The 22484-nt window shown below is 49.1% G+C and overlaps 1 protein-coding gene across 3 annotated transcripts in view; it reads right to left on the bottom strand.

Moving 5' to 3' along the window:
* The window catches only part of SCUBE2 (signal peptide, CUB domain and EGF like domain containing 2), a 67846-nt gene that overhangs the window by 18461 nt on the left and 26901 nt on the right, over nt 1-22484 (bottom strand). For all 3 annotated transcript variants that reach the window (XM_066583656.1, XM_066583657.1, XM_066583658.1), the window contains exons 6-16: nt 18501-18617; nt 16744-16818; nt 15984-16100; nt 15436-15558; nt 13812-13928; nt 10502-10624; nt 7270-7386; nt 4767-4838; nt 3472-3570; nt 1941-2081; nt 937-1140 (exon numbers count right to left, since the gene is read on the bottom strand). In XM_066583656.1, the coding sequence (XP_066439753.1) occupies nt 937-1140; nt 1941-2081; nt 3472-3570; nt 4767-4838; nt 7270-7386; nt 10502-10624; nt 13812-13928; nt 15436-15558; nt 15984-16100; nt 16744-16818; nt 18501-18617 (1305 nt within the window). The remainder of the gene's footprint in view (nt 1-936; nt 1141-1940; nt 2082-3471; nt 3571-4766; nt 4839-7269; nt 7387-10501; nt 10625-13811; nt 13929-15435; nt 15559-15983; nt 16101-16743; nt 16819-18500; nt 18618-22484) is intronic.

The following is a 22484-nucleotide window of genomic DNA, read 5'->3' as shown; positions in this document are numbered from 1 at the left end:
TTCTTTAAGTCCCATTTATGTGTCAGGCGGGCGGATGATAAACGACCGCGACTTACAAGGTGTTAGGGACGAGGGTCAGATGTTATCTCAAGGAGGGCTGAAATCCTTGGTGGATTACGGAATCTGCGCTGCACGCTCAGCGTGTAATTACCTCTCAGGAACAAAGAGCCTGCAGAAGGCCTGTCACATCCAATGAGCGTCGCCTCGTGCGAGGGGCCTGCGAATGTTTACACGCCGGGGCCGCTGTGGCAGAATGCTGCTGACAATAGGGGGATTACAAGGGTTATTTACAATCCTGCGCTACGATCCGCCATTGAATGGGTCGCGCACTCTGACTTGTACCGTGTACAATACAGCTGTAGTATCTGTCCAACGTAACAGTGAATGACCCCCAAAAGCCTCCCGGTGACTATGCCTTATGGAAAATGGTACCTTCCCCGCAATGTTCCGAAAAATGCGCATTCTGATACAGCACACGAATAATGGCGATTATGGACATTTGTCCGCATAGACTCACACAGGCGATTTTTTTTTCAGTCTGTAAACATCAGTCCGATTTTTCATGCGTGTTTTTTCTGCGCACGACTTCCATCTGGTTTTCATGCGCAAAAAAAAAAAGTATAAAAAAGATGAAAGCTCTGCACTTCCTGGTTCTCATTATTTTTTATGGCCCTTAGGGTTATATGCATTAAAAACGGATCGCGCTTGTATCATGCGAATGCAATCCGTTTTTTTTAAACGCACCCATAGACTAGAGAGGGCAATTTCCATCTACAAGTCCAAACTACATAGGACCTGCTGCAAGATTTATTTTTTCTACGACTGCGAATGACGATCGCTTTTATTTCCATCCAAATGGTCCGATTTTTGTGGGCAGAAAATCGGAAGGAAAAAAAAATTGCTTGTGTGAATATTCCATAGAGGGGAGGAGCTTACTGCATCGATTGTCCACGCGCATTTGTCCTGTCCCGCACATCTCCGGGTTTTCTGGCGATCGCGGCGTTTTTTTAGAGACCTCAAAATCCTTTCCAGATAGTCGGACGTGAAAGTGGTCCTTGCCGATGGCTTTCCGCAGGGTCCTGATCGTCTTGCGTAGCCTTTTTTCTGCTTTCCCACGCACACAGCTGAGACTGCAGGTCTCTGGAAGAGGCAATAACAGTAGAAGGGCGTTGCATAAATACGGATGCTACAAAGAGTCGTTACATCACCGGGCCTAGCGCTGAGAAACGTCACACGCCATATTTACAAACAGGAGATAATTGTGATAGGTTTGTAATAGGGTGCCCAGAGTAGGGACATGGTGGAGCCGCCCTTCTCAGGGCGATCGCTCCACAGACTCCTTCAATGGTAGGACATACAAGGGACAGCGGGCGCGCCGGCTGCTTATCCTTCCCTTTTACCAATGTCATGAACACCCATTACATTGCCGGCACAACGCAGGAAGTGCTCCGACCGTCCCTTTTTCTTGTATGGCAATGTATCATAGTTGTGGTCATTTATGACTTGATTAGGATAATATTGATGATTTTTGGTAAATGCCACAGATTGTAAGGTTCTATTTTTAAGTCCCATTTCAATACTAATACATATTTTCACCTTCTCCCTTGTGCTTCATGTTTTGGCGATTTGGTAGTACGGCTGCTGTCACACACAAGGTTGGCAAAAAGCAGCATTTTTACCCCGTCCGACAGCGGTTTTTAGTGCACCCATCATTGTGATGGGTGATGAGGTGCAGTAATCGCGATAAAATAGGGCAGGCAGTGCTAGAAAAGCGCTGCGCCAGAAGTGGAGCGTCATACCATGATTACCGCGGAGTTCAGAACGCCATAGTAATCACGGTGAGAGCGGCCTAGGGGAACGGAGATGTTACCATTGGTACCGAAACCTATGTCCTATTGGAGTTGGGAAAGTAAAAGCGCAGCATGACAACTGCCACCAACCTGTCACCTCCCTCTGGTTTACATCCAGCTCCAGGTGAGCGGTCACCAGAGTCTCTTTGGCAGATGTCTTGCGTCCGCTCGGCCGTCTCTTGCAGGTTATGTTGACGAAGGAAAGGTTCTCGTAGACGTGGGATTGTCTCTCTGTGCGGAAAGAAGAGATGAAAGAGAAGCGGCAGCCGCGGTGAGTCCACAGTAATGACAGTGTCTCCAAGATAAAAGGAGACGGATACAATGTAACCGCCTAACACCCCGCTTATTACAGACGCCGCTGTCTCCGGCCGCCCAGAAATATATGTTTACCGTCTCAGATTCCGCTCATTGATGTGATTTAATGTCTGATTTCCATCCTAGAAAGCGTGCGGTTACGTGTACCGTATAACAATTATTACAGCACCGTGTCATTAAAATATTATCCGGTGTATTACATCACCCGTGTATATACAGAAACACCAGATGCCTCCCAGAACAGGGCCAGTAACTCTAAGAGTGCTGGAGCGTTATAAGAGGAGCGGCTGATATCAGTCCCATATATGATGTCTCTGGAGGTTATATCAGTACTGGAGAGTTATAAGAGGAGGGGCAGATATCACATATATGATGTCTCTGGGGCTTATATCAGCACTGGAGCGTTATAAGCTGAGCGGCTGATATCACATATATGATGTCTCTGGAGATTATATGTACGACTGATATCAGCTGCTCCACTTATCAGCTGTTCATATTATAACACTCCAGTACTGATATAACCTCCAGAGACATCATATATGTGATATCAGCCCCTCCTCTTATAACGCTCCAGTAGTGATAGAACCTTCAGATACATCATATATGTGATATCAGCCCCTCCTCTTATAACGCTCCAGTACTGATGTAACCCCCAGAGACATCATATATGTGATATCAGCTGCTCCTCTTATAACACTCCAGTACTGATATAACCTCCAGAGACATCATATATGTGATATCAGCTGCTCCACTTATAATGCTCCAGTACTGATATAACCCCCAGACATCATATATGTGATATCAGCCCCTCCTCTTATAACGCTCCAGTAGTGATATAACCTCCAGATACATCATATATGTGATATCAGCCCCTCCTCTTATAACGCTCCAGTACTGATATAACCCCCAGAGACATCATGTATGTGATATCAGCCTCTCTCTTATAACACTTCAGTACTGATATAACCCCCAGACATCATATATGTGATATCAGCTGCTCCTCTTTTAACGCTCCAGTACTGATATAACCTCCAGAGACATCATGTATGTCATATCAGCCCCTCCTCTTATGGTTTCATCATTCATGACAACACTGCAAATGGGGGCGATGGTGGAAGTCAGAGGCCGGAAGGTGGGGACAGATGACTATATACCGACACCCAGCTGCAGCTGTCCGCCCTGTGGGGACTGTACTGACGGTAGTATGTATCCCCCAGCTTTCCTGCTCACCAACCGCTGAGCTGCTCACATTGCGGCGTTGATGATGTGCAGACAACAGGGTTCAGCTGATAAAGCGAGTTCCTACCTGCCAGCTTGTGCGTTGCGAGGCCCTGGTGCAGCTCCGTCCGCTTCACTCGGCACATGCCGTCATTCAGCTTGAACGTGACGCTCGCTTTCACCGTGTCTGAGGGGAACGAGCAGCAAATAAGTGCGCAGTACCGCTGTGACTCCACTCGCACCGTACCGCGTACCTCACAATGTCCACTGGAGGGCAGAGGCAGACAAACAGCTAGATTCCACAATTCCATGCGGCCCCCCAGACATTCTGTACGGTGATCAGACTGGATTGTACGGCGCAGGTTTAAAGCGGGTGCAATCCACCAGGAGCCGGTCGGTTGCCGGACCCCACGGAGATGACAGAAGTGGTTTATAACCTCCTCTATCTTCTCTTTTCCAGCCTTTATACTGACCACTAAGCCTAATAGTCTAATGTCAAAGCTCACCTCCTCCCCTCCCTGTACACTGACCACTAAGCCTAATAGTCTGATACTTGCTGTTCTGCCATCATCTCATTATCAGCACAGGCAGAATAACATTGAGAGGAGGCACCTATAGATAAAATAACACAGGATCCTCCATTCACAATAGGTGATGTCACAGCTCACCTCCTCCCCCTCACTGCACAGGTCACAGAGCATGACGCCAACACATTCCCATAGATGTCAATGATCCTCTCCTGTCCATTATGTCTATGGACTATGAGGCTGCTGTAAAGCATCTCTGTAAATGCTGTTAACTGCAGCTCAGGCAAGATGGCCGCCCGCATAGTCATCTACAGACAACAGAATAAAAGTTCTATAATCAGAGATTAGAAACACATTAGAAAAAATGAAAATGTGTCACAATATGGTTCTAATTAGAGATGAGCGAACGTACTCGTTACGAGTACTTACGCACCCGAGTACCACCATTTTCGAGTACTTCAGTACTCGCGCGCAAAGATTCGGGGGGCGCCGGGGGGCGGGGAGAGGAGTGGCGGTGCGGGGGGTAGCAGCGGGGAACAGGGGGGAGCCCTCTCTCTCTCCCTCTCCCCCCCACTCCCCACTGCTACCCCCCGTGCCGCCACGCCGCCCCCCGAATCTTTGCGCGCGAGTACTGAAGTACTCGAAAATGGCGGTACTCGGGTGCGCAAGTGCTCGTAACGAGTACGTTCGCTCATCTCTAGTTCTAATTACTAAAACAATATAGAGCTGGTACAGTCCCTTTAAAGGTTTGTTTTTGGTGGGCGGAGTCATGTAAATCAGTATCACACAATCCATAGAATTATAACATGTAACAGGTACATACAGGGGCGATGACCCAACGACAGGGCGCCGTTACCTGAACTCAGCGTCTCATTGCTCCTCGGGTATTTGGCTTTGCCACAGATAACCGTGTAAGAATCCTGCAGACCTGATGAGAAGATAAACGGTATATTCATCTACATCTCATAATAGACATCATGTACACCCTGTCAAAAACCCTCAGCACCGTATCGGGAGAGTGCACTGACATAAATGTAATTAAAATGTTGCATGACAGGTTTTCCTTGCAGGATGGCCCATTGAAAACAGCGCAGTAACATCTAATGAAGACACGTCTAAAAAACTGTAGGGCTAAAATGTGATACTCAAAACATTTTCTATTGACGCATAAATCTCATGTAAGAAGGATTGTGGAATGTTTGGTTTTGTCTGTGAAATGTCTAGAACTTGTAGAAGTATTCTCCAATCTACACAGATGATGGCAGAGTGTGAACAGGCTGTTACGGGGAGTTCAGCCACCACCCATGTGGGAGTTAGCTCAAATGTGCCCCTAGTGGTAGAGGGGAGAAATAATGAAACGAATGCATGTAGTACTAAAAGTGAAGGCAAACTAGAGAGAGATATTACCAGTGTAGTTTCCTGTGAAACTGAAGTAGTTGCTAGTAGCAACCAAATATCAGTTGGGACTACAGATAGTAAAACTGCTAAGAAGAAAAAGAGAAAGAAGACTGCTTCTAGTAAGATAGAAGATGTAGTCAGTGCAGACCCTGATGTCCAAGTTGAGAAAGAAAGTGAACAGTTGCCCAGAGTTCAGGAGGAACCTGTCACAATGCGTGCTGTCATAGATGCTCTGGTGAGGCAAAGGTTACTGATAGAAGAGGAAACAGAGAGACTCCAAAGTGAAAGTTAGAATGCTCCAAAAAAGCCGCTCAGTTGAAATCACACGGTACGATTGTCTTAAAGGACAGTGAGCGCCTCAGAAGATTAGCTAAAGCCGATCACAGGTTGTTTCTGGAAGCGCAAGCTACGCAGTGTGAACAGAACTTTAAGAAAATGCAGAGACCAAGAATTAGAGATGATGCATTGCAGGTCAGAAGGGGAGTCTACAGATTTGCATAATCAAATTGCAGAGTTGAAAATGCAGTTGGCAAAGAAAAATGGTGAGCTGGAGTCTCAGATATGTCAGCTCAAAGAAAACCTGGAGACAGAGAAAGCTGCTTGCAGTCGGGCAGAGAAACAAACAGAAGTCTTGGAAGATACACTGGACTTCATTGAAGCCCAGGAAGCACTCCATGAGCAAGAGGTGACCAAGTTTAGGAAAAGCTTGGATGAGTAAGCTGAAGTATATGAAACCCAGATCCAGAAGCTGACTGAACGCTAAAGCAAACTGAGAAGGTGAAAGAAACCTTGGAAATGGCCAAACAGGCTTTGGAAAGTAATTTGTACTGGACTGATCTAGGAGGTGAAGGTCCTATTGAAAGACAAGCTACAAGTAAAGATCCCTGAAGGTGACAGGGTCCAGGCAGAGTGGTCTGAGAAGGTGAACAGACGGCAGGTGGAAGCTCAGAGTGAAGAGTTTGAGAAGCTGGAGCGAGAAGAAACGTGGCAGAGGCTTGGCCTTAGTGCAGACCTGGAGAGAGTGGGAGATGAGAGAGATGTGTTCCTCAAGTAGTTAAACTGCAACACTTCAGGATATAGCTGCAGATATGACAAAGAAAATGGAGAAGAAGATTGCATCCTTGGAGTCTGTTGAAGAACAGAAGAGAGAAATTCAAAGAGAATTAGAAGCTACAAATCAACGGTATGAAGAAAAATCAGCTGCTTGTGATAAACTGGAGAAGTTAAACGAGTCTACGGCAGGAATTAGAAGATGTTACTGTGGAGCTGCGTCACCAACGGCAGATTGTGTCCAAACTGGAGAAGAAACAGAAGCTGTGTGAACAGGGGCTGACTGAGGAGCAGGTCTGCGGGGTACGCCACTGAGCGTGAGCGGGCTGAAGAAAGACACCGAGGGCTAACCTTGATGCGCACCCTGAAAGAGGTGTCAGGGAAAAGGCACTGTGTCAAAGGTTTATGCGTGAAGATGAAACCCTGGGTGTCAAATAGTCGTGTTAATGAAAGGTTACAAGACGGTTTTTCAAGTTTTCACCATTTCACTGGATGGGTGAAAACTGATAGATGGGTGGGGGTCCTACCACTGGGACTCCCATTGATGGGCTGACGGTATAATCGAGCACTTTGTGCTCCGCTATGTCCAGCAGTCCCACTGAAAATGAATGGAGTATCACTGTGCAAGCGCAACTTGGGCTTCATTCCTTCTCCTGCTCACTGGGGGGACTGCAGCGAGGATGTTCTTGGTCCCAGTGGTTGGCCCCCCACCAATCTATTGGGCTTCACCAATCCCATGATCAGCACAGCATCACATGAGCAGCTGGAGCCAATACCATCTCATGCCTCTAACTCTCAGACACACAGTGTAAGGTACGGTTCGTGAATGGTTTATATGGCGGCCAGTATTTAAAGCCCCCCCCCATAGGACCGGTGTGCAGACAGCTGAGATGTTTGGTGCTCGCACTTACCAGGAACGTTGTAGACGTGCGACTGGCAGTTGATGAGGCAGCGCTCGCTTCCACCATTCTTTATACATTGCAGAACGGTCTTCTGGGGCGCAGAGTCTGACATGAAGCTCTCCACCTCTGAGCAAGATAAAAGCACAAATCCAAGTAGGGGAGGTGCGACACGGAGGCATCAAGCGTGGCGCTGCCCTAACGCTGGAGAGCAAGTGCTACCCGGGTAACACAATCTGCAGGACAACCCTGAGGGATCCTTCACACGGGCGGATGTAGTGTTAGTCCGCGCAATACACGGCATTCTCATGGACCAAAGCTGCACCTTCGCGGTGGATTTGGACTTTCTTGCGATTTTTTTTGCGCATGTATTTATTGTGTTTTTCACACGTGCCAGAAGGTCCCTAGTTCTTTCCTGCCTTGTATTTTACGCTTTCTTATTGACTTTAAGGGTAATTTTGGCCCATAATGCGGACCTATATAGGACACACTGCAAGCCTGCAAAACACACGTGAAAAACACGTCTGAATACCGCAATGCAGATCGATGGGGCTTAACCCCTTCAGGACCAGAGATTTACCTCTAGTTTTATTTTCGCCTTCCAAAAGCAATCCCCCAAAAGATGACAAAATACGAGCCTGTGCCTGGTCCTCAGATTACATGGGGTCCCTGGTCCTCACATTACAGGGGCCCCTGGTCCTCAGATTACATGGGGTCCCTGGTCCTCACATTACAGGGGTCCCTGGTCCTCAGATTACATGGGGTCCCTGGTCCTCACATTACAGGGGCCCCTGGTCCTCACATTACAGGGGCCCCTGGTCCTCACATTACAGGGGGCCCCTGGTCCTCACATTACACAGGGCGCCTGGTCCTCGCATTACTGGGGGCCACGAGCCTCACATTACAGGGGCCCCTGGTCCTCACATTACTGGGGGCCACTAGCCTCACATTACAGGGGCCCCTGGACCTCACATTACAGGGGGCCCCTGGTCCTCACATTACTGGGGGCCACTAGCCTCCTATTACAGGGGCCCCTGGTCCTCACATTACAGGGGGCCCCTGGTCCTCACATTACAGGGGGCCCAAAGTCTACGGGCAGCTTATTTTATATCAGCGCTTCCTCTTCCGTCCATCAGACTGACCTCTTAGGATCGGCTGTAGGATACATAACGCAGTTTTGGCTTTACCCCCCAATGTGTCAGTATGAATAAGGGTGTGAGGTCGATGGTTTCTGCACGGTCAGGGCCGGAGGTCACATGATACAGCGGAGCTGGAAATTCCGGGCTCGTAAATAACAACATTTTTGATTGGCAGCCATAAAGTACAAACAATGGTCAGGAGTGAAGCGGCTCCGGATCCGGGCGGGCGCTGCGAGGCTTTATTTGGGGAGCTCTTGATTCCGCATGTATAAAGCCTTTGTTGATATCTGCGCTGGATGGCGGCCATGCAGCGCTAGAGGTTAAGGCCAATCCATATTTTTTTCTATAGACGCCTATTTTACATCAGCCATGTGCTGGCCGAAATATTTGTGGGTCATCAGACCTTTAACCCATTCAATGCATCTACTTATCCTAAGCTGACACCGTGTTCTGCGGCTTCAAATATGCCATTCATGGAATGACAGCTGTAGATGGGACTCCCAGCATGCACTGCAAGCAGAGTATGGAGCACAGGGGAGTATTAATAAAGGGCAGCGTGCAGAGTCTATTACTAGCACATAAATGCAATTATGGAAGGGGAGGCGGGAGGAGAAAAGGAGGCGGGAGGAGAAAAGGAGGCGGGAGGAGAAGGGGAGGCAGGGGGAGAAGGGAAGGCGGGAGGAGAAAAGGAGGCGGGAGGAGAAGGGGAGGCAAAGGGAGAAGGGGAGGCGGGAAGAGAAGGGGAGGCGGGAAGAGAAGGGGAGGCGGGAAGAGAAGGGGAGGCGGGAGGAGAAAAGGAGGCGGGAGGAGAAGGGGAGGCAGGGGGAGAAGGGAAGGCGGGAGGAGAAGGGGAGGCGGGAGGAGAAAAGGATGCGGGAGGAGAAGGGGAGGCGGGAGGAGAAGGGGAGGCGGGGGGAGAAGGGGAGGAGGGAGGAGAAGGGAAGGCGGGGGGAGAAGGGGAGGCGGGAGGAGAAGGGGAGGGGGAAGGAGAGAGAGAGGCGGGAGGAGAAGGGGAGGCAGGAGGAGAAGGGAAGGCGAAAGGAGAAAAGGGGGCGGGAGGAGAAAAGGAGGAGGGAGGAGAAAAGGAGGAGGGAGGAGAAGGGGAGGCGGGAGGAGAAGGGGAGGCGGAAGGAGAAGGGAAGGCGGAAGGAGAAGGGAAGGCAGAAGGATAAAGGGAGATGGAAGGAGAGAGAGAAGCGGAAGGAGAAGGGGAGGCGTGAGGAGAAGAGGAGGTGGAAGTAGAAGGGGAGGCAGAAGGAGAGAGAGACGCAGGAGGAGAAGGGGAGGTGTGAGGAGAAGAGGAGGTGGAAGTAGAAGGGGAGGCAGAAGGAGAGAGAGACGCAGGAGGAGAAGGGAAGGCGGAAGGAGAAGGGAAGGCGGAAGGAAAGGCGGAAGGAGAAGGAAAGGCGGAAGGAGAAGGAAAGGCGGAAGGAGAAGGGAAAGCGGAAGGAGAAGGGGAGGCGGAAGGAGAAGGAAAGGAGAAGGGAAGGCAGAAGGAGAAACGGAAGGAGAGAGAGAGACAGGAGGAGAAGTGGAGGCGGGGGGAGAAGGGGAGGCATGAGGAGAAGGAAAGGCGGAAGGAGAAGGGAAGGCAGAAGAAGAAGGGGAGACGGATGGAGAGAGAGAGGCGGGAGAAGAAGGGGAGGCGGAAGGAGAAGGGGAGGCGGAAGGAGAAGGGGAGGGGGAGGCGGAAGGAGAAGGGGAGGGGGAGGCGGAAGGAGAAGGGGAGGCGGGAGGAAAAGGGGAGGCAGGAGGAGAAGGGGAGGCAGGAGGAGAAGGGGGGGGGGCGGAAGGAGAAGGGAAGGCAGAAGGAAAAGGAGAGACGCAAGGAGAGAGAGAAGCGGGAGGAGAAGGGAATGCGGGAGGAGAAGGGGAGGCGGAAGGAGAAGGGAAGGAGGAAGCAGAAGAGAAGGAGAAGGAAAGGCAGAAAGAGAAGGGGAGGCGGAAGGAGAAGGTCACACACATGAAGAATAACGTATTTTTGTGTGGAAATCATTTCCCATTACAACCGCCGATGACATCACACAGACAGGACAAGCCCGGAGGATGAAGGCGATGGAATTTCTACCCAAATTGATACATCAAAGGTTACCGTGGAGTCTCACCTATGCAGTCCTTGCGGTTCCAATGTAACTTGAAGCGCGGGGGACACTGGCAGTAATAATCCCCTGGCGTATTCACACATGTGTATTCACAGCCGCCATTATTGATGCTACATTCATTCACGTCTAAAAGAGAAGGATGAAAACATTAGATTGGCAAATTACTCTTATAAAACACTCTGTGCTGCTGTGGACTATCTGCCTTCCAATATACAATTATTAGTTTTTTACCACCCACAAAATCAGCCTACTCCCTCCTGACATCCTCTGCGCTGCGGGGGTCCTGCTCCTTACACCATTTAACACAGGACCAGCACACTCCCCTCCTGACATCCTTTGTGCTGCGGGGGTCCTTCAACCATGTAACAGAGGACCAGCACACTCCCCTCCTGACATCCTCTGTGCTGCGGTGGTCCTTCCACCATGTAACACAGGACCAGCACCCTCCCCTCCTGACATCCTCTGTGCTGTGTGGGTCCTGCTCCTTCCACCATGTTACACAGGACCAGCACACGCCCCTCCTGACATCCTCTGTGCTGCGGGGGTCCTTCTACCATGTAACACAGGACCAGCACCCTCCCCTCCTGACATCCTCTGTGCTGCGGGGATCCTGCTCCTTCCACCATGTTACACAGGACCAGCACACGCCCCTCCTGACATCCTCTGTGCTGCAGCGGTCCTTCCACCATGTAACACAGGACCAGCACACTCCCCTCCTGACATCCTCTGTGCTGTGGGGGTCCTGCTTTTTCCACCATGTAACACAGGACCAGCACACTCCCCTCCTGACATCCTCTGTGCTGTGGGGGTCCTTCCACCATGTAACACAGGGCCAGCACACTCCCCTCCTGACATCCTCTGTGCTGCGGGGGTCCTGCTCCTTCCACCATGTAACCCTCAGCCCGTGACCCTGCACAGGATCAGCCTGCTCCCCTCCTGACATCCTCTGTGCTGCTGTTAGCTCTGCTCCAATAGCCGGGCTAGAATATGTAACTTCCCCTTTAAATGCAGGGTCACGTCTGTCCGGTAATGGGCGCCAGGTTTCCACACCGGTGTTTTGGAGTGAGTTTGCTGAATATTTTGGGCCCTCGCTAGGCCTGAGCGCCGGCGGCGGCGCACTCATCACTCCACACCGTTCTGTCAACAAGGAATATTTTCACATCCCCAGAACTTTCCGGCTGCCAATAAGGGCTGAATAAATTGCTGTGAGGTTTCTCGCACCACAAGGAACCACTTGGCGTTACGGGGCTGTATTTTTGGCATTTTATGATTTCACGGCGGTTAGACGCCGCACCGCAAGAGTCTACAGTGCGGTCACACTGACACTTTAATGCTGAGAGGGTGCGAGCCCCATGGTTTAACCCATTCAGCTAGAGATCTGATCCCCTCTACCTACTGGTAGTGATATATGCTGCAGACTATTCCACCACTGACCTCTAGAGATCTGTAGAACATCGCTCTATCTCCTCTACCTCCTGATAGTGATATATCCTGCTGACTATTACACCACTGACCTCTAGAGATCTGCAGAACATCGCTCTGTCCTCTCTACCTCCTGATAGTGATATATCCTGCAGATTATTACACTACTGACCCTCCAGGGATCTGCAGAACATTGCTTTATCTCCTGATAGTGATATATCCTACAGATTATTACACCCCTGACCTCTAGAGATCTGCAGAACATTGCTCTGTCCTCTCTACCTCCTGATAGTGATATATCCTGCAGATTATTACACCCCTGACCTCTAGAGATCTGCAGAACATTGCTCTGTCCTCTCTACCTCCTGATAGTGATATATCCTGCAGATTATTACACCCCTGACCTCTAGAGATCTGAACATCGCTCTGTCCACTCTACCTCCTGATACATAGTGATATATCCTGCAGACTATTACACCCCTGACCTCCAGGGATCTGCAGAACATCGCTCTGCCCTCTCTATCTCCTGATAGTGATATATGCTGCAGACTATTCCACCACTGACCTCTAGAGATCTGCAGAACATCGCTCTGTCCTCTCTACCTCCTGATAGTGCTATATCCTGCAGACCATTCCCCTACTGACCCTCCAGGGATCTGCAGAACATCGCTCTGTCCTCTCTACCTCCCGATACATAGTGATATATCCTGCAGATTATTCCACCACCTCTCTACAGATCTGCAGAACATGCTCTATCTCCTTTACCTCCCGATACATAGTGATATATCCTGCAGACTATTACATCACTCACCTCTCTACAGACCTGCAGGCCATTTCTATATAAATGCACTATAATTTTTACGTATTTAGTGATGCCCGGCTGCAGACAGTGACATCACAGCGGTGTTTGTGTACACGGGCGGATAGCAGGGAATGAACCTCAGAGGGGAGATACTGTGTCACCCTCCAGTGACTCCGCAGCTCGCACCAGTATAATAAACGCAGTGTAGCTCATACTGGACAAACAAACGCCCCGGAGTCAGAAATAAATAGCAGACGTTTACCCAGAGCCGCCGCCGCCGCCGCGCTCATCCCGCCGCTGGTAGGAAGCAATCCGGACGTGTTAATGAGGTCGGGCATTTCTGCAAGAATGGCTTCTAATTAGCCTGGTGTGCAGCCCGGCCGCGACTACGGATCAAAGTCGCCTGAAATGACGAGAAGCCATTATTTGAAAAAAAAAAAAAACGAATGATCGTTGATAATGGCTGATGGAAGACTGCCGCCGCCAAAAATGTGCGCCACGATGAAAGATATCCGCTACAAACAGGCGTGTTTAGCGCGATCAACCAATCACTGGACGCTTAGGTAAAAAGCAGCGTGAGCGTGCGCAGTTTTTTGTTTTCTTTTAATGGTGTCGTTCGTCGGCCGGCTCAGTGTGACTTGTGGCCGCTGGGATGATCCCGCCAATGACGGAGCGGGGAATTATATCATGAACTCAACCCAATGTGTCGTTTTCATGTGCGTTACCTGAGCATTCCACAATTGGTCAGATAACGCACGGACAGCTCGCTCCGCGTGAATGCACCCATAATCGCTCCCACACAGGCGGTTTTACAGCGTTTGAAACGCCCATTAAAAATACTGTACTGAGCCTCCGTTGATTTCAATGGGGCTTCTCAGACAGGCGTTCGTAAGGCCGCACTAAGCGAACGCTGTCTGCTTTTTTTTTTAGTGCGTCGCAGCGCTTTTTAACGCATTACATCCCTCATTGCGATGCTGGGGTGCGTTAAAAATGCTGTCCGAAAAACCGCCTGTGTGAGCGTGTCCTTCCAGGGAGGGAAGCTCCGAGCGATGAATCTGCCCTGTGAAGCATCTGGCGGCGAGCACTTACCTCCGCAGTGCGTTAGTCCGTAGAGCGTGTAGCCTCTGTCGCACGTGCAGGTGAACAGTCCGGGCTGATTGATGCAGGTGTGGTCACATGTCCGTTCAAAGAAGCATTCATCGACATCTGCAAAAGAGAGCGATCACTTAGCACAATCCTCACTGATCGCTCGCTACCACCGTGGGGGACCACATGTACAGGGCTGGCCTATCAGGTCACTAGTAACAAGTCACATGACTGAGACATGAATGCTGGCAAGTAAATGAACCCTCCATGACATGTGCAGAAGGGTTCCTTTACTTTATGCGCAAGGCTCGCTTTACAGCCAATCAGTGCCTGCCAGCAAGGGGCATGTCGGCCAGCGCTTGTTCCTTCCTACAACCACTGGTCCCCGTAGAGCCACCGATGGTCGGCTGCACATCGCCCTGTTCACACGCAGAGTCACGCAGCCGACCAGCGGGCAGCTTATGCTTGAGTCAACGAGCCAATTGGCTGACGGGCGAAAATTTGCAGATTCACTGGCAGACGGCTCGTCCTCTGATACAGACGGTGATCGGGGAAAGGGCTGACTCATTTATGAGAGCTCAAGTAACGAATATTCAAGTCTTCAAGGACGTTTCCACCCAATATACACCGACCGCCCCTTTATCAGTCCCCATCTAGTAGCTTTGGACTCCTGTGGCCTTCAGATCCGCAGCAGTTCGTCGTCGTGTAGATCCCACCAGGTAATGAAATCATTCTGCAGTAATACCGGCCCCTGCGGACAGGAAGCTTCTGGTAAATTGCCGCAGATTAGATGGCGGTGCTGACATGTTCTGACCGGCTGACAGGAAGGAGTCAGCGATTCATGCTGCTTGCACCAAATTCTGACCTCCTATCAGCAACAGTAATCTGGCTCCATCTGACCAGGAGATGTTTTCCCGCTGCTCAGTGATACAAGTTTTGTGCTCTTTTGCCCGCTGGAGTCTTTCTGTTTCTCTTACACACAATGGCGCTGGAACTGGTCGTCCGCTGTTATACCATCCGTGCGGAGGAACGGCGAGTTGTGCGTTCGGACACGTTAGTTGGAGCCCCAGCGTTGTAGTCAGCTGACTCTGCAGCCTGTTGGTCAGAACGATTCCTGACATCCTCCTCCGACCCCTTTCGGTGATGAGTTGTTTCCATCCGCAGGATCCCCTTTGACTGGATGTTCTCCTCGATCGCGCCATTCTTGGTATACTCTCCACACCGTTACACGAGACACCCCCTGCGATTGGGGGTGAGACCCCGGCTAGTCTAGCACTGATGACCGGCCTCGTTGGAAGTCGTTCCAATCGCTGGATTTTTCATCTAATGTGGATTCACACTGAGACTGATCAGCGGAAAACTTGTCACGTGATTTTATGCCGCACTCCGGGGTCACCGGGAGAATTACCATACGGGGGAGAATTAATCGTGAGAGCGCCGGGGGCTGTAATAAAGGGGCCGGGGGCTATAATAAAGGGCCAGTGGGTGTATATTATACATAGAAGTGGCCAGCATCCTGGTGGACCCCCAGCATTCGGATGTAAATAACTGCCCCAGCTTTATTTCTCACAGCCCATCATGCACTGGGGTAGCGGGAGGTGGGCACGCAGTGACTGGCAGCACCTACCTTGGCAGGACTTCTCATCTGTGAGCAGTTTATACCCTGCTTTGCAGCTGCAGTCAAAGCTGCCCACGGTGTTTTTGCAGAAGTGATCACACCCTCCGTTGTTGCTCTGGCATTCATCAACATCTGAGAAACAAGGACAAAGCAGACAATTACACAATGATGAGAGTGGGAGACCCCGGAGAGCGAGGGCGGGTGGGATCCAATATAAGGGGTCCAATCGTGCTGAACAACATCATTCACGTCAATCCAAGGATCACAAGAAGCAGGGATCACATATTAAAGGGGACCCCCATCATGTCGGCGGGTCCACAGTCACCCGATAGTCCAGCCAAGAGCTGGCGCTCATTTACCTCTCCACTTGTGTAGACACGAAGTGGCGGATTGCTCTGCGCGCCCGTGGAGATGGCGTACATCTTCTCACAACAGGAATCGCAGCCAAGTCCCACGCTATAACTCATCCTGCACCTGCATGGCACCGGCTCACCTTGGCGCAGAGACCAGAAAGCAGGGCTAGGGGGCTTTCCCTATGTGTTTACCGCCTCGCTCACCTTTACATGTCTTGCCATCAAACTGCAATGTGAATCCGACAGGACAGCTGCAGCGTACGCCCGTCGATGTGTCCCGACACGTCCGGTCACACCCGCCGTTATTAACTGCGCACGTTTCTGAGGAGAGAAGTCGTTATCAGGACGTTCATCAACGGAGTATTTCAGATCACATCATGTGTTAAGTTAAAGGGACAGTCACACCATTATTGAATATCCCCTTCGTGATGAGCAGCAGGCAGCGCCGCCACATTTACCAAGAGCTGACAGAAGGGGATGAAATCACTCTTGTCCCCATTTTCCCCACAGTGTTGGGCGCCTTCGGCCTCCATGACTGCAGTCACCCCCCGCAGCCGCTTCCCACCAGATCCCCATAGATGTGTGGAGGGGCTTCAGGTAGTGATGGGGGGATGACGGGTGTGTTGGGCGCATGAATACGGCATCTCCCCCCTGGTGACATCTGATGGTTCCTGTACTGGGGTCTCCTGTGTGATCCTCTCCTATATACCTGATGCCCACGCATCACCTGGCAGTGCAGGACGGGTGGGGAGGGGTGGTGGGGGGGGGCACATACTTTTGTTAATATAGTTTAAGTGCAGGCAGAGACCCCCAATAACAGCAGTTTGTTTGAGGCTGTATGGAGTTACACACGCTGAGAGGCTCTGAATCCTGAGCAACGGTGACACAAGAGTCGGGCTGATATGTACATTGTTGTGTATTGTACAGATGTCGCTTTACTACGTAGTAGACCTGCGCCTCGTACCCATCACCAGCCGGCGCTTCACCCTCTTGTCCATCTCAGCCACCGATGTAGAATCGTTGTCAGATTCCTCTTTTTCTGGTGAAAAAAAAAAGACCAAAATCATAGCTGATCTATAAAGAACTAACTGATAGTGACTCCAGCAGCAGAATAGTGAGTGCAGCTCTGGGGTATAATACAGGATGTAACTCAGGATCAGTACAGGGTAAGTAATGTATGTACACAGTGACTCCACCAGCAGAATAGTGAGTGCAGCTCTGGAGTATAATACAGGATGTAACTCAGGAGCAGTACAGGATAAGTAATGTATGTACACAGTGACTCCACCAGCAGCAGAATAGTGAGTGCAGCTCTGGAGTATAATACAGGATGTAACTCAGGATCAGTACAGGATAAGTAATGTATGTACACAGTGACTCCACCAGCAGAATAGTGAGTGCAGCTCTGGGGTATAATACGGGATGTAACTCAGGATCAGTACAGGACAAGTAATGTATGTACACAGGGACTCCACCAGCAGAATAGTGAGTGCAGCTCTGGAGTATAATACGGGATGTAACTCAGGATCAGTACAGGGTAAGTAATGTATGTACACAGTGACTCCACCAGCAGAATAGTGAGTGCAGCTCTGGAGTATAATACAGGATGTAACTCAGGATCAGTACAGGATAAGTAATGTATGTACACAGGGACTCCACCAGCAGAATAGTGAGTGCAGCTCTGGGGATAATACAGGATGTAACTCAGGAGCAGTACAGGATAAGTAATGTATGTACACAGTGAGTCCACCAGCAGAATAGTGAGTGCAGCTCTGGAGTATAATACAGGATGTAACTCAGGGTCAGTACAGGATAAGTATTGTATGTACACAGTGACTCCACCAGCAGAATAGTGAGTGCAGCTCTGGAGTATAATACAGGATGTAACTCAGGATCAGTACAGGATAAGTAATGTATGTACACAGTGACTCAACCAGCAGAATAGTGAGTGCAGCTCTGGGGTATAATACAAGATGTAACTCAGGATCAGTGCAGGATAAGTAATGTATGTACACAGTGACTCCAGCAGCAGAATAGTGAGTGCAGCTCTGGGGTATAATACAAGATGTAACTCAGGATCAGTACAGGATAAGTAATGTATATACACAGTGTCTCCACCAGCAGAATAGTGAGTGCAGCTCTGGAGTATAATACAGGATGTAACTCAGGACCAGTACAGGATAAGTAATGTATGTACACAGTGACTCCACCAGCAGAATAGTGAGTGCAGCTCCGGAGTATAATACAGGATGTAACTCAGGGTCAGTACGGGATAAGTAATGTATGTACACAGTGACTCCACCAGCAGAATTGTGAGTACAGCTCCGGAGTATAATACAGGATGTAACTCAGGATCAGTACAGGATAAGTAATGTATGTACACAGTGACCCCACCAGCAGAATAGTAAGTGCAGCTCTGGAGTATAATACAGGATGTAACTCAGGACCAGTACAGGATAAGTAATGTATGTACACAGTGACTCCACCAGCAGAATAGTGAGTGCAGCTCTGCAGTATTATACAGGATGTAACTCAGGATCAGTACAGGATAAGTAATGTATGTACACAGTGACTCCACCAGCAGAATAGTGAGTGCAGCTCTGGAGTATAATACAGGATGTAACTCAGGGTCAGTACAGGATAAGTAATATATGTCAACTGTATAATGGTGATAGGAGGTGGACAGACACTTTAGGATTATACAAACAGAATACTAATTACCAACACAGTTCTTGCCATCAGGCTGCAGAGAATACTTTGGGTGGCACATGCAGACTGGCACGGTGTCTGTATCATTACATGTATGTTGGCATCCTCCGTTACCGTGATTACAGGTCACTGTGAAGGGAACACAGAATCTGAAACATATTGGCTATTTCCATTCTATCACAATTACATTAAAAATGGTTGATAAACTTTTCTTGCACTGTGATTGGCACTTTTTTGGGTCATTTAAAGACATTTTCCAGTTTTTTGTAGTTAAAAAGTAAATCCACTCTCTGGTTTCAGGGAAAATTTCTATCCGTTCTTCCCTGAAGACGTCCCTCCATTCTACTAGTTCTGGATCAAGTTTTCAGCTATCCAATGCAGCAGTTGCAATTTTCTAATGACCTGATGGACACTGTGCACTGTGATTGGCCTGCACTGATCATGTGAGTGGCTCTGGCCAATCAGACAGCAGGTAAAGTGCACTGGTAGTCTAACAGTACCAGTGCACTGTGGGGATTAGGTTGCCTGAAGAGGGCATTGGCAATCCTGGATGGCTGAAAATGCCACAATCGATGTCCGGGGGTCCCAAAGAGCCCCCCAGAGAGTGATGGTCAGAATATGATAAAATGTTATAATATGGTATAAATAAAAGAGATATGATTTATTGAAAGTGGGGAGGAAAAACCCAAAATTTAAAAAAGGAGTTAAACACTGTACAGCAAAGAGTCCTGCAACTTTCTAATAGACTGTGTGTGTTTGTATTAATCATCATTTTCAAGATCTCTGCTTGCTGTCAGTAAATTAAATCTTCTATTGTTGACATCCAAAGCTTGCAAACTTGTCACAAAAAATAGACAGGCAATCCTCTCAGCATGGCACCAATCATTGGCGCAAATCATTTGTTACATTCATTTGCTACAATGTTTCAGTGCAGGTAAAATTTGGCAGAGGGAGGATCACCCAGACTGGATACAGTGCAGGTCTGAGGAGCCTCAGATCTGTTTGCAGTCTATGGATATGTGTCCAATGTTCCTATTCACTGACAACAAGCAGAGATCTGAAAAATGGCAAATAATTGAATCGTTAAGTATGTTAGAAAGTTCCTGAACTTATCGCTATATGGTGATCACATAACAGACAATCCCTTTAAGGCAGACTGGGGGGAGGGGCGGTTTGATTTTGGAAGGGGAAAGGGTCTCTAATTTTAGTAAATCTTGGACAGCTCTAGCGGGGATTTCCGTCACGTCTTGGACGATCTTCCCCTTTCTTCACCCCCACCACTCCTGTACAGATTAGGCACTCACTGCTATTACATCGAACCGCGATGAAGCCCGATCCTCCTTCCCGAATCCAATCTAATGGACGTTCTCACCACCGGTTATTTAACCCCTTCAGGACCAGAGATTTAGCACTTCATTTTCACTTCTTTGTCCCCACCTTTCAAGAGCCATAGTTTTTTAACTTTTTCACTGACATGGCCGTATGGGGGCTTGTTTTTTGCGCGACGAGTTACATTTTTGAATCCTACCACTTAATGTACCGTATAACGAACGGAAAAACGGAAAATAAAATGGAAGTGGGGAGAAATGAAAAAAAAGTCTTAAACAAAAATTGCTTTCTGTTGCCATATTACAAATAAGCGACTGGAACCTCCTCCACAGACACTCAGCTACGGGCGGGGAGTGGGGCTTCAGTTCTTATCAGTTACCCCCATGATGAAGTGTTTAGCCCTCATGTGAAATACTAGATCCATAAACAGGACAAGGATCCGTCGCTGCCCGGCCGGTGAATCGCATTTATTCCAGTCCCCTTCATGATGATTTCTTTTGTATGCACTTTACCCACCCATATGAAATACTACTTACAGGGCAATGCCACCCTGCTGCCCAGCTTCTTTATGTACAGATGGTTTTATTCATTTAAGGCCTTGTGTCCACGAGTGATATATTATTGTGTTATCCGCGGCGATAATCCGCACGCAGGTAACACAATAAACGCTTTCCATAGAACCGTTGAGAATTTCCGCTGGCGTATAAAGATCGCGGCATGCCACGATGAAGCTATCATAATGACAGGTTCATTGCGGAAAATCCCGGTGACTTTAGCCCGTGGACAGGCGGCCTTACTCGCTTTGTTTATTGAATCCTTTATATTAATTGGGCTATACCTCTCTGCGCTTTATGTATTATTTTAGATTTTTCCTCCCTCTTTGTGCTTTCTGCTCACACCCTACGTCACGCATCATGCATGTCTTCCCAACACCACATTCATATAGTTGTGCTTGAAGAAGGAGTTACCGCTCTGAAACGCGTTGCACTTTGTAACTATCTATTTCTTTTATTACGGAGTGCCGCATCCCCTTTTTTCCCACCGACCACGAATGGAGGTCATCCTCTATTCCTGAGCCATTTTCATCCCTCCAATGGTGTCTTCATGTTGCCCCTGAGCGCTGAGGCTCTTTCATCTTTGTTTCCCCTTCTAGTTCTCTTGCCCTACCTCGGGGTACACTCCAGTAACCCCCCGTCACTCTCCTTGGATTTCCCTCGGGACAGGGTAGCGCCCACCACCAGCATCTTCTAGAGGCGCTGTCCTACCAAACTTCAATCTGTATTACAAGAGCCTTTTAGATTCTTCCGTTGATCGCACTGTAGTTTTTATTATTACCATTTTGGGGTGCGCACATTTTTTGATCACTTTTTAAATATTGGCATTCCATTTTTTTCTTACCTCCTTCAATGGGCAGGAAAAATATTTGTCATTTTACATATACGGCGATACCAAATGTGTGTGGAGGGGTTCAATGTTTAGTTCTTAATAGGAAAAGGGTTGTTTTTTTTTGAACTTTTAGTATTTCTTTAACAGAAAAAACTCTAACCAATCTCTTTTCCACTTGTATTTAGTCCCGACAGGCGATCTGAACTGGTGATCATTGGATCGCTTGTACTATATACTGCTATACTTCGGTATTGCAGTATATAGTGATTTTTGCTGCTGCTTTGGGCTGGGCTTGTTGGGCTTGATAGGCAGCTATGTGTGGCAGTCCTTGGAGCCTCCTGTAGGCTATGGTGCCCCCCCTCCCACTGACAGCTTTGACTGCGGCACCTAGACAGTTAACTACTGCTATTAGAGCGAACTGTGATTGTGGCAGTTACCGGCAGCTGTCAGAAACAGTTGACAGCCGAGGGGTATAGAGCAGATTGACCTGCCAAGCCCCCCCTCTTCCATACACACGTCAGGGCTGTAGGACATTTATAGTCATTCAGCGGTCCTGAAGTGGTTAACAGCCCCCCCACCCCTTGGGCGCAGCTATTTCTCAAGCACTTTTCTTAAAAGAGGCCATTACTGGGCAGAGGCAGGATCGGTAGACGTGTACGTGATGGAGGGAAGCTGTCGGCGACAGGCACAACGCCTCACACTTTACTATTGTTTTGATCTTTTTTTGGCGCAGAACTTCCCTCATCTGTTTATTGAAGGAGAACTTTATGGGCCTGAAATGAGGAGACGCGATGGATGGACGGCGAGGAGTCCGATGGCGGGAAGCTTCTCTAATCCAGAATCTGATAATTCGCTGATTTCTTCCAGTACAGAACTGGCAAGACCAGAAGCCGATGTCAGATCAGGCCTAGAGATGAGCGAATATACTCGTTTCGAGTAATTACTCGATCGAGCACTGCGAATTTCGAGTACTTCCGTACTCGGGTGAAAAGATTCGGGGGGCGGGGAGAGGCGTGGCGGAGCGCGGTGTAGCAGCGGGGAACAGTGGGGAGCCCTCTCTCTCTCCCTCTCCCCCCCACTCCCCGCTGCAACCTACCACTCACCCACGGAGCCCCCCGAATCTTTTCACCCGAGTACGGAAGTACTCGAAAATCGCGGCGCTCGGGCGAAAAAGGGGCGTGGCCGAGTAGGTTTGCTCATCTCTAATCAGGTCCCTTCTGTATTAGGAAACGCAGGCGCCATTTATGGAACTGTTATATCTGCGATTGTCTATGGCTGCTT

Source organism: Eleutherodactylus coqui, chromosome 11, assembly GCF_035609145.1.
Source record: "Eleutherodactylus coqui strain aEleCoq1 chromosome 11, aEleCoq1.hap1, whole genome shotgun sequence".
NCBI lineage: Eukaryota > Metazoa > Chordata > Amphibia > Anura > Eleutherodactylidae > Eleutherodactylus > Eleutherodactylus coqui.
Note: the sequence above shows the minus strand (reverse complement) of the source record. Positions and strands in the feature narration are given on the sequence as shown.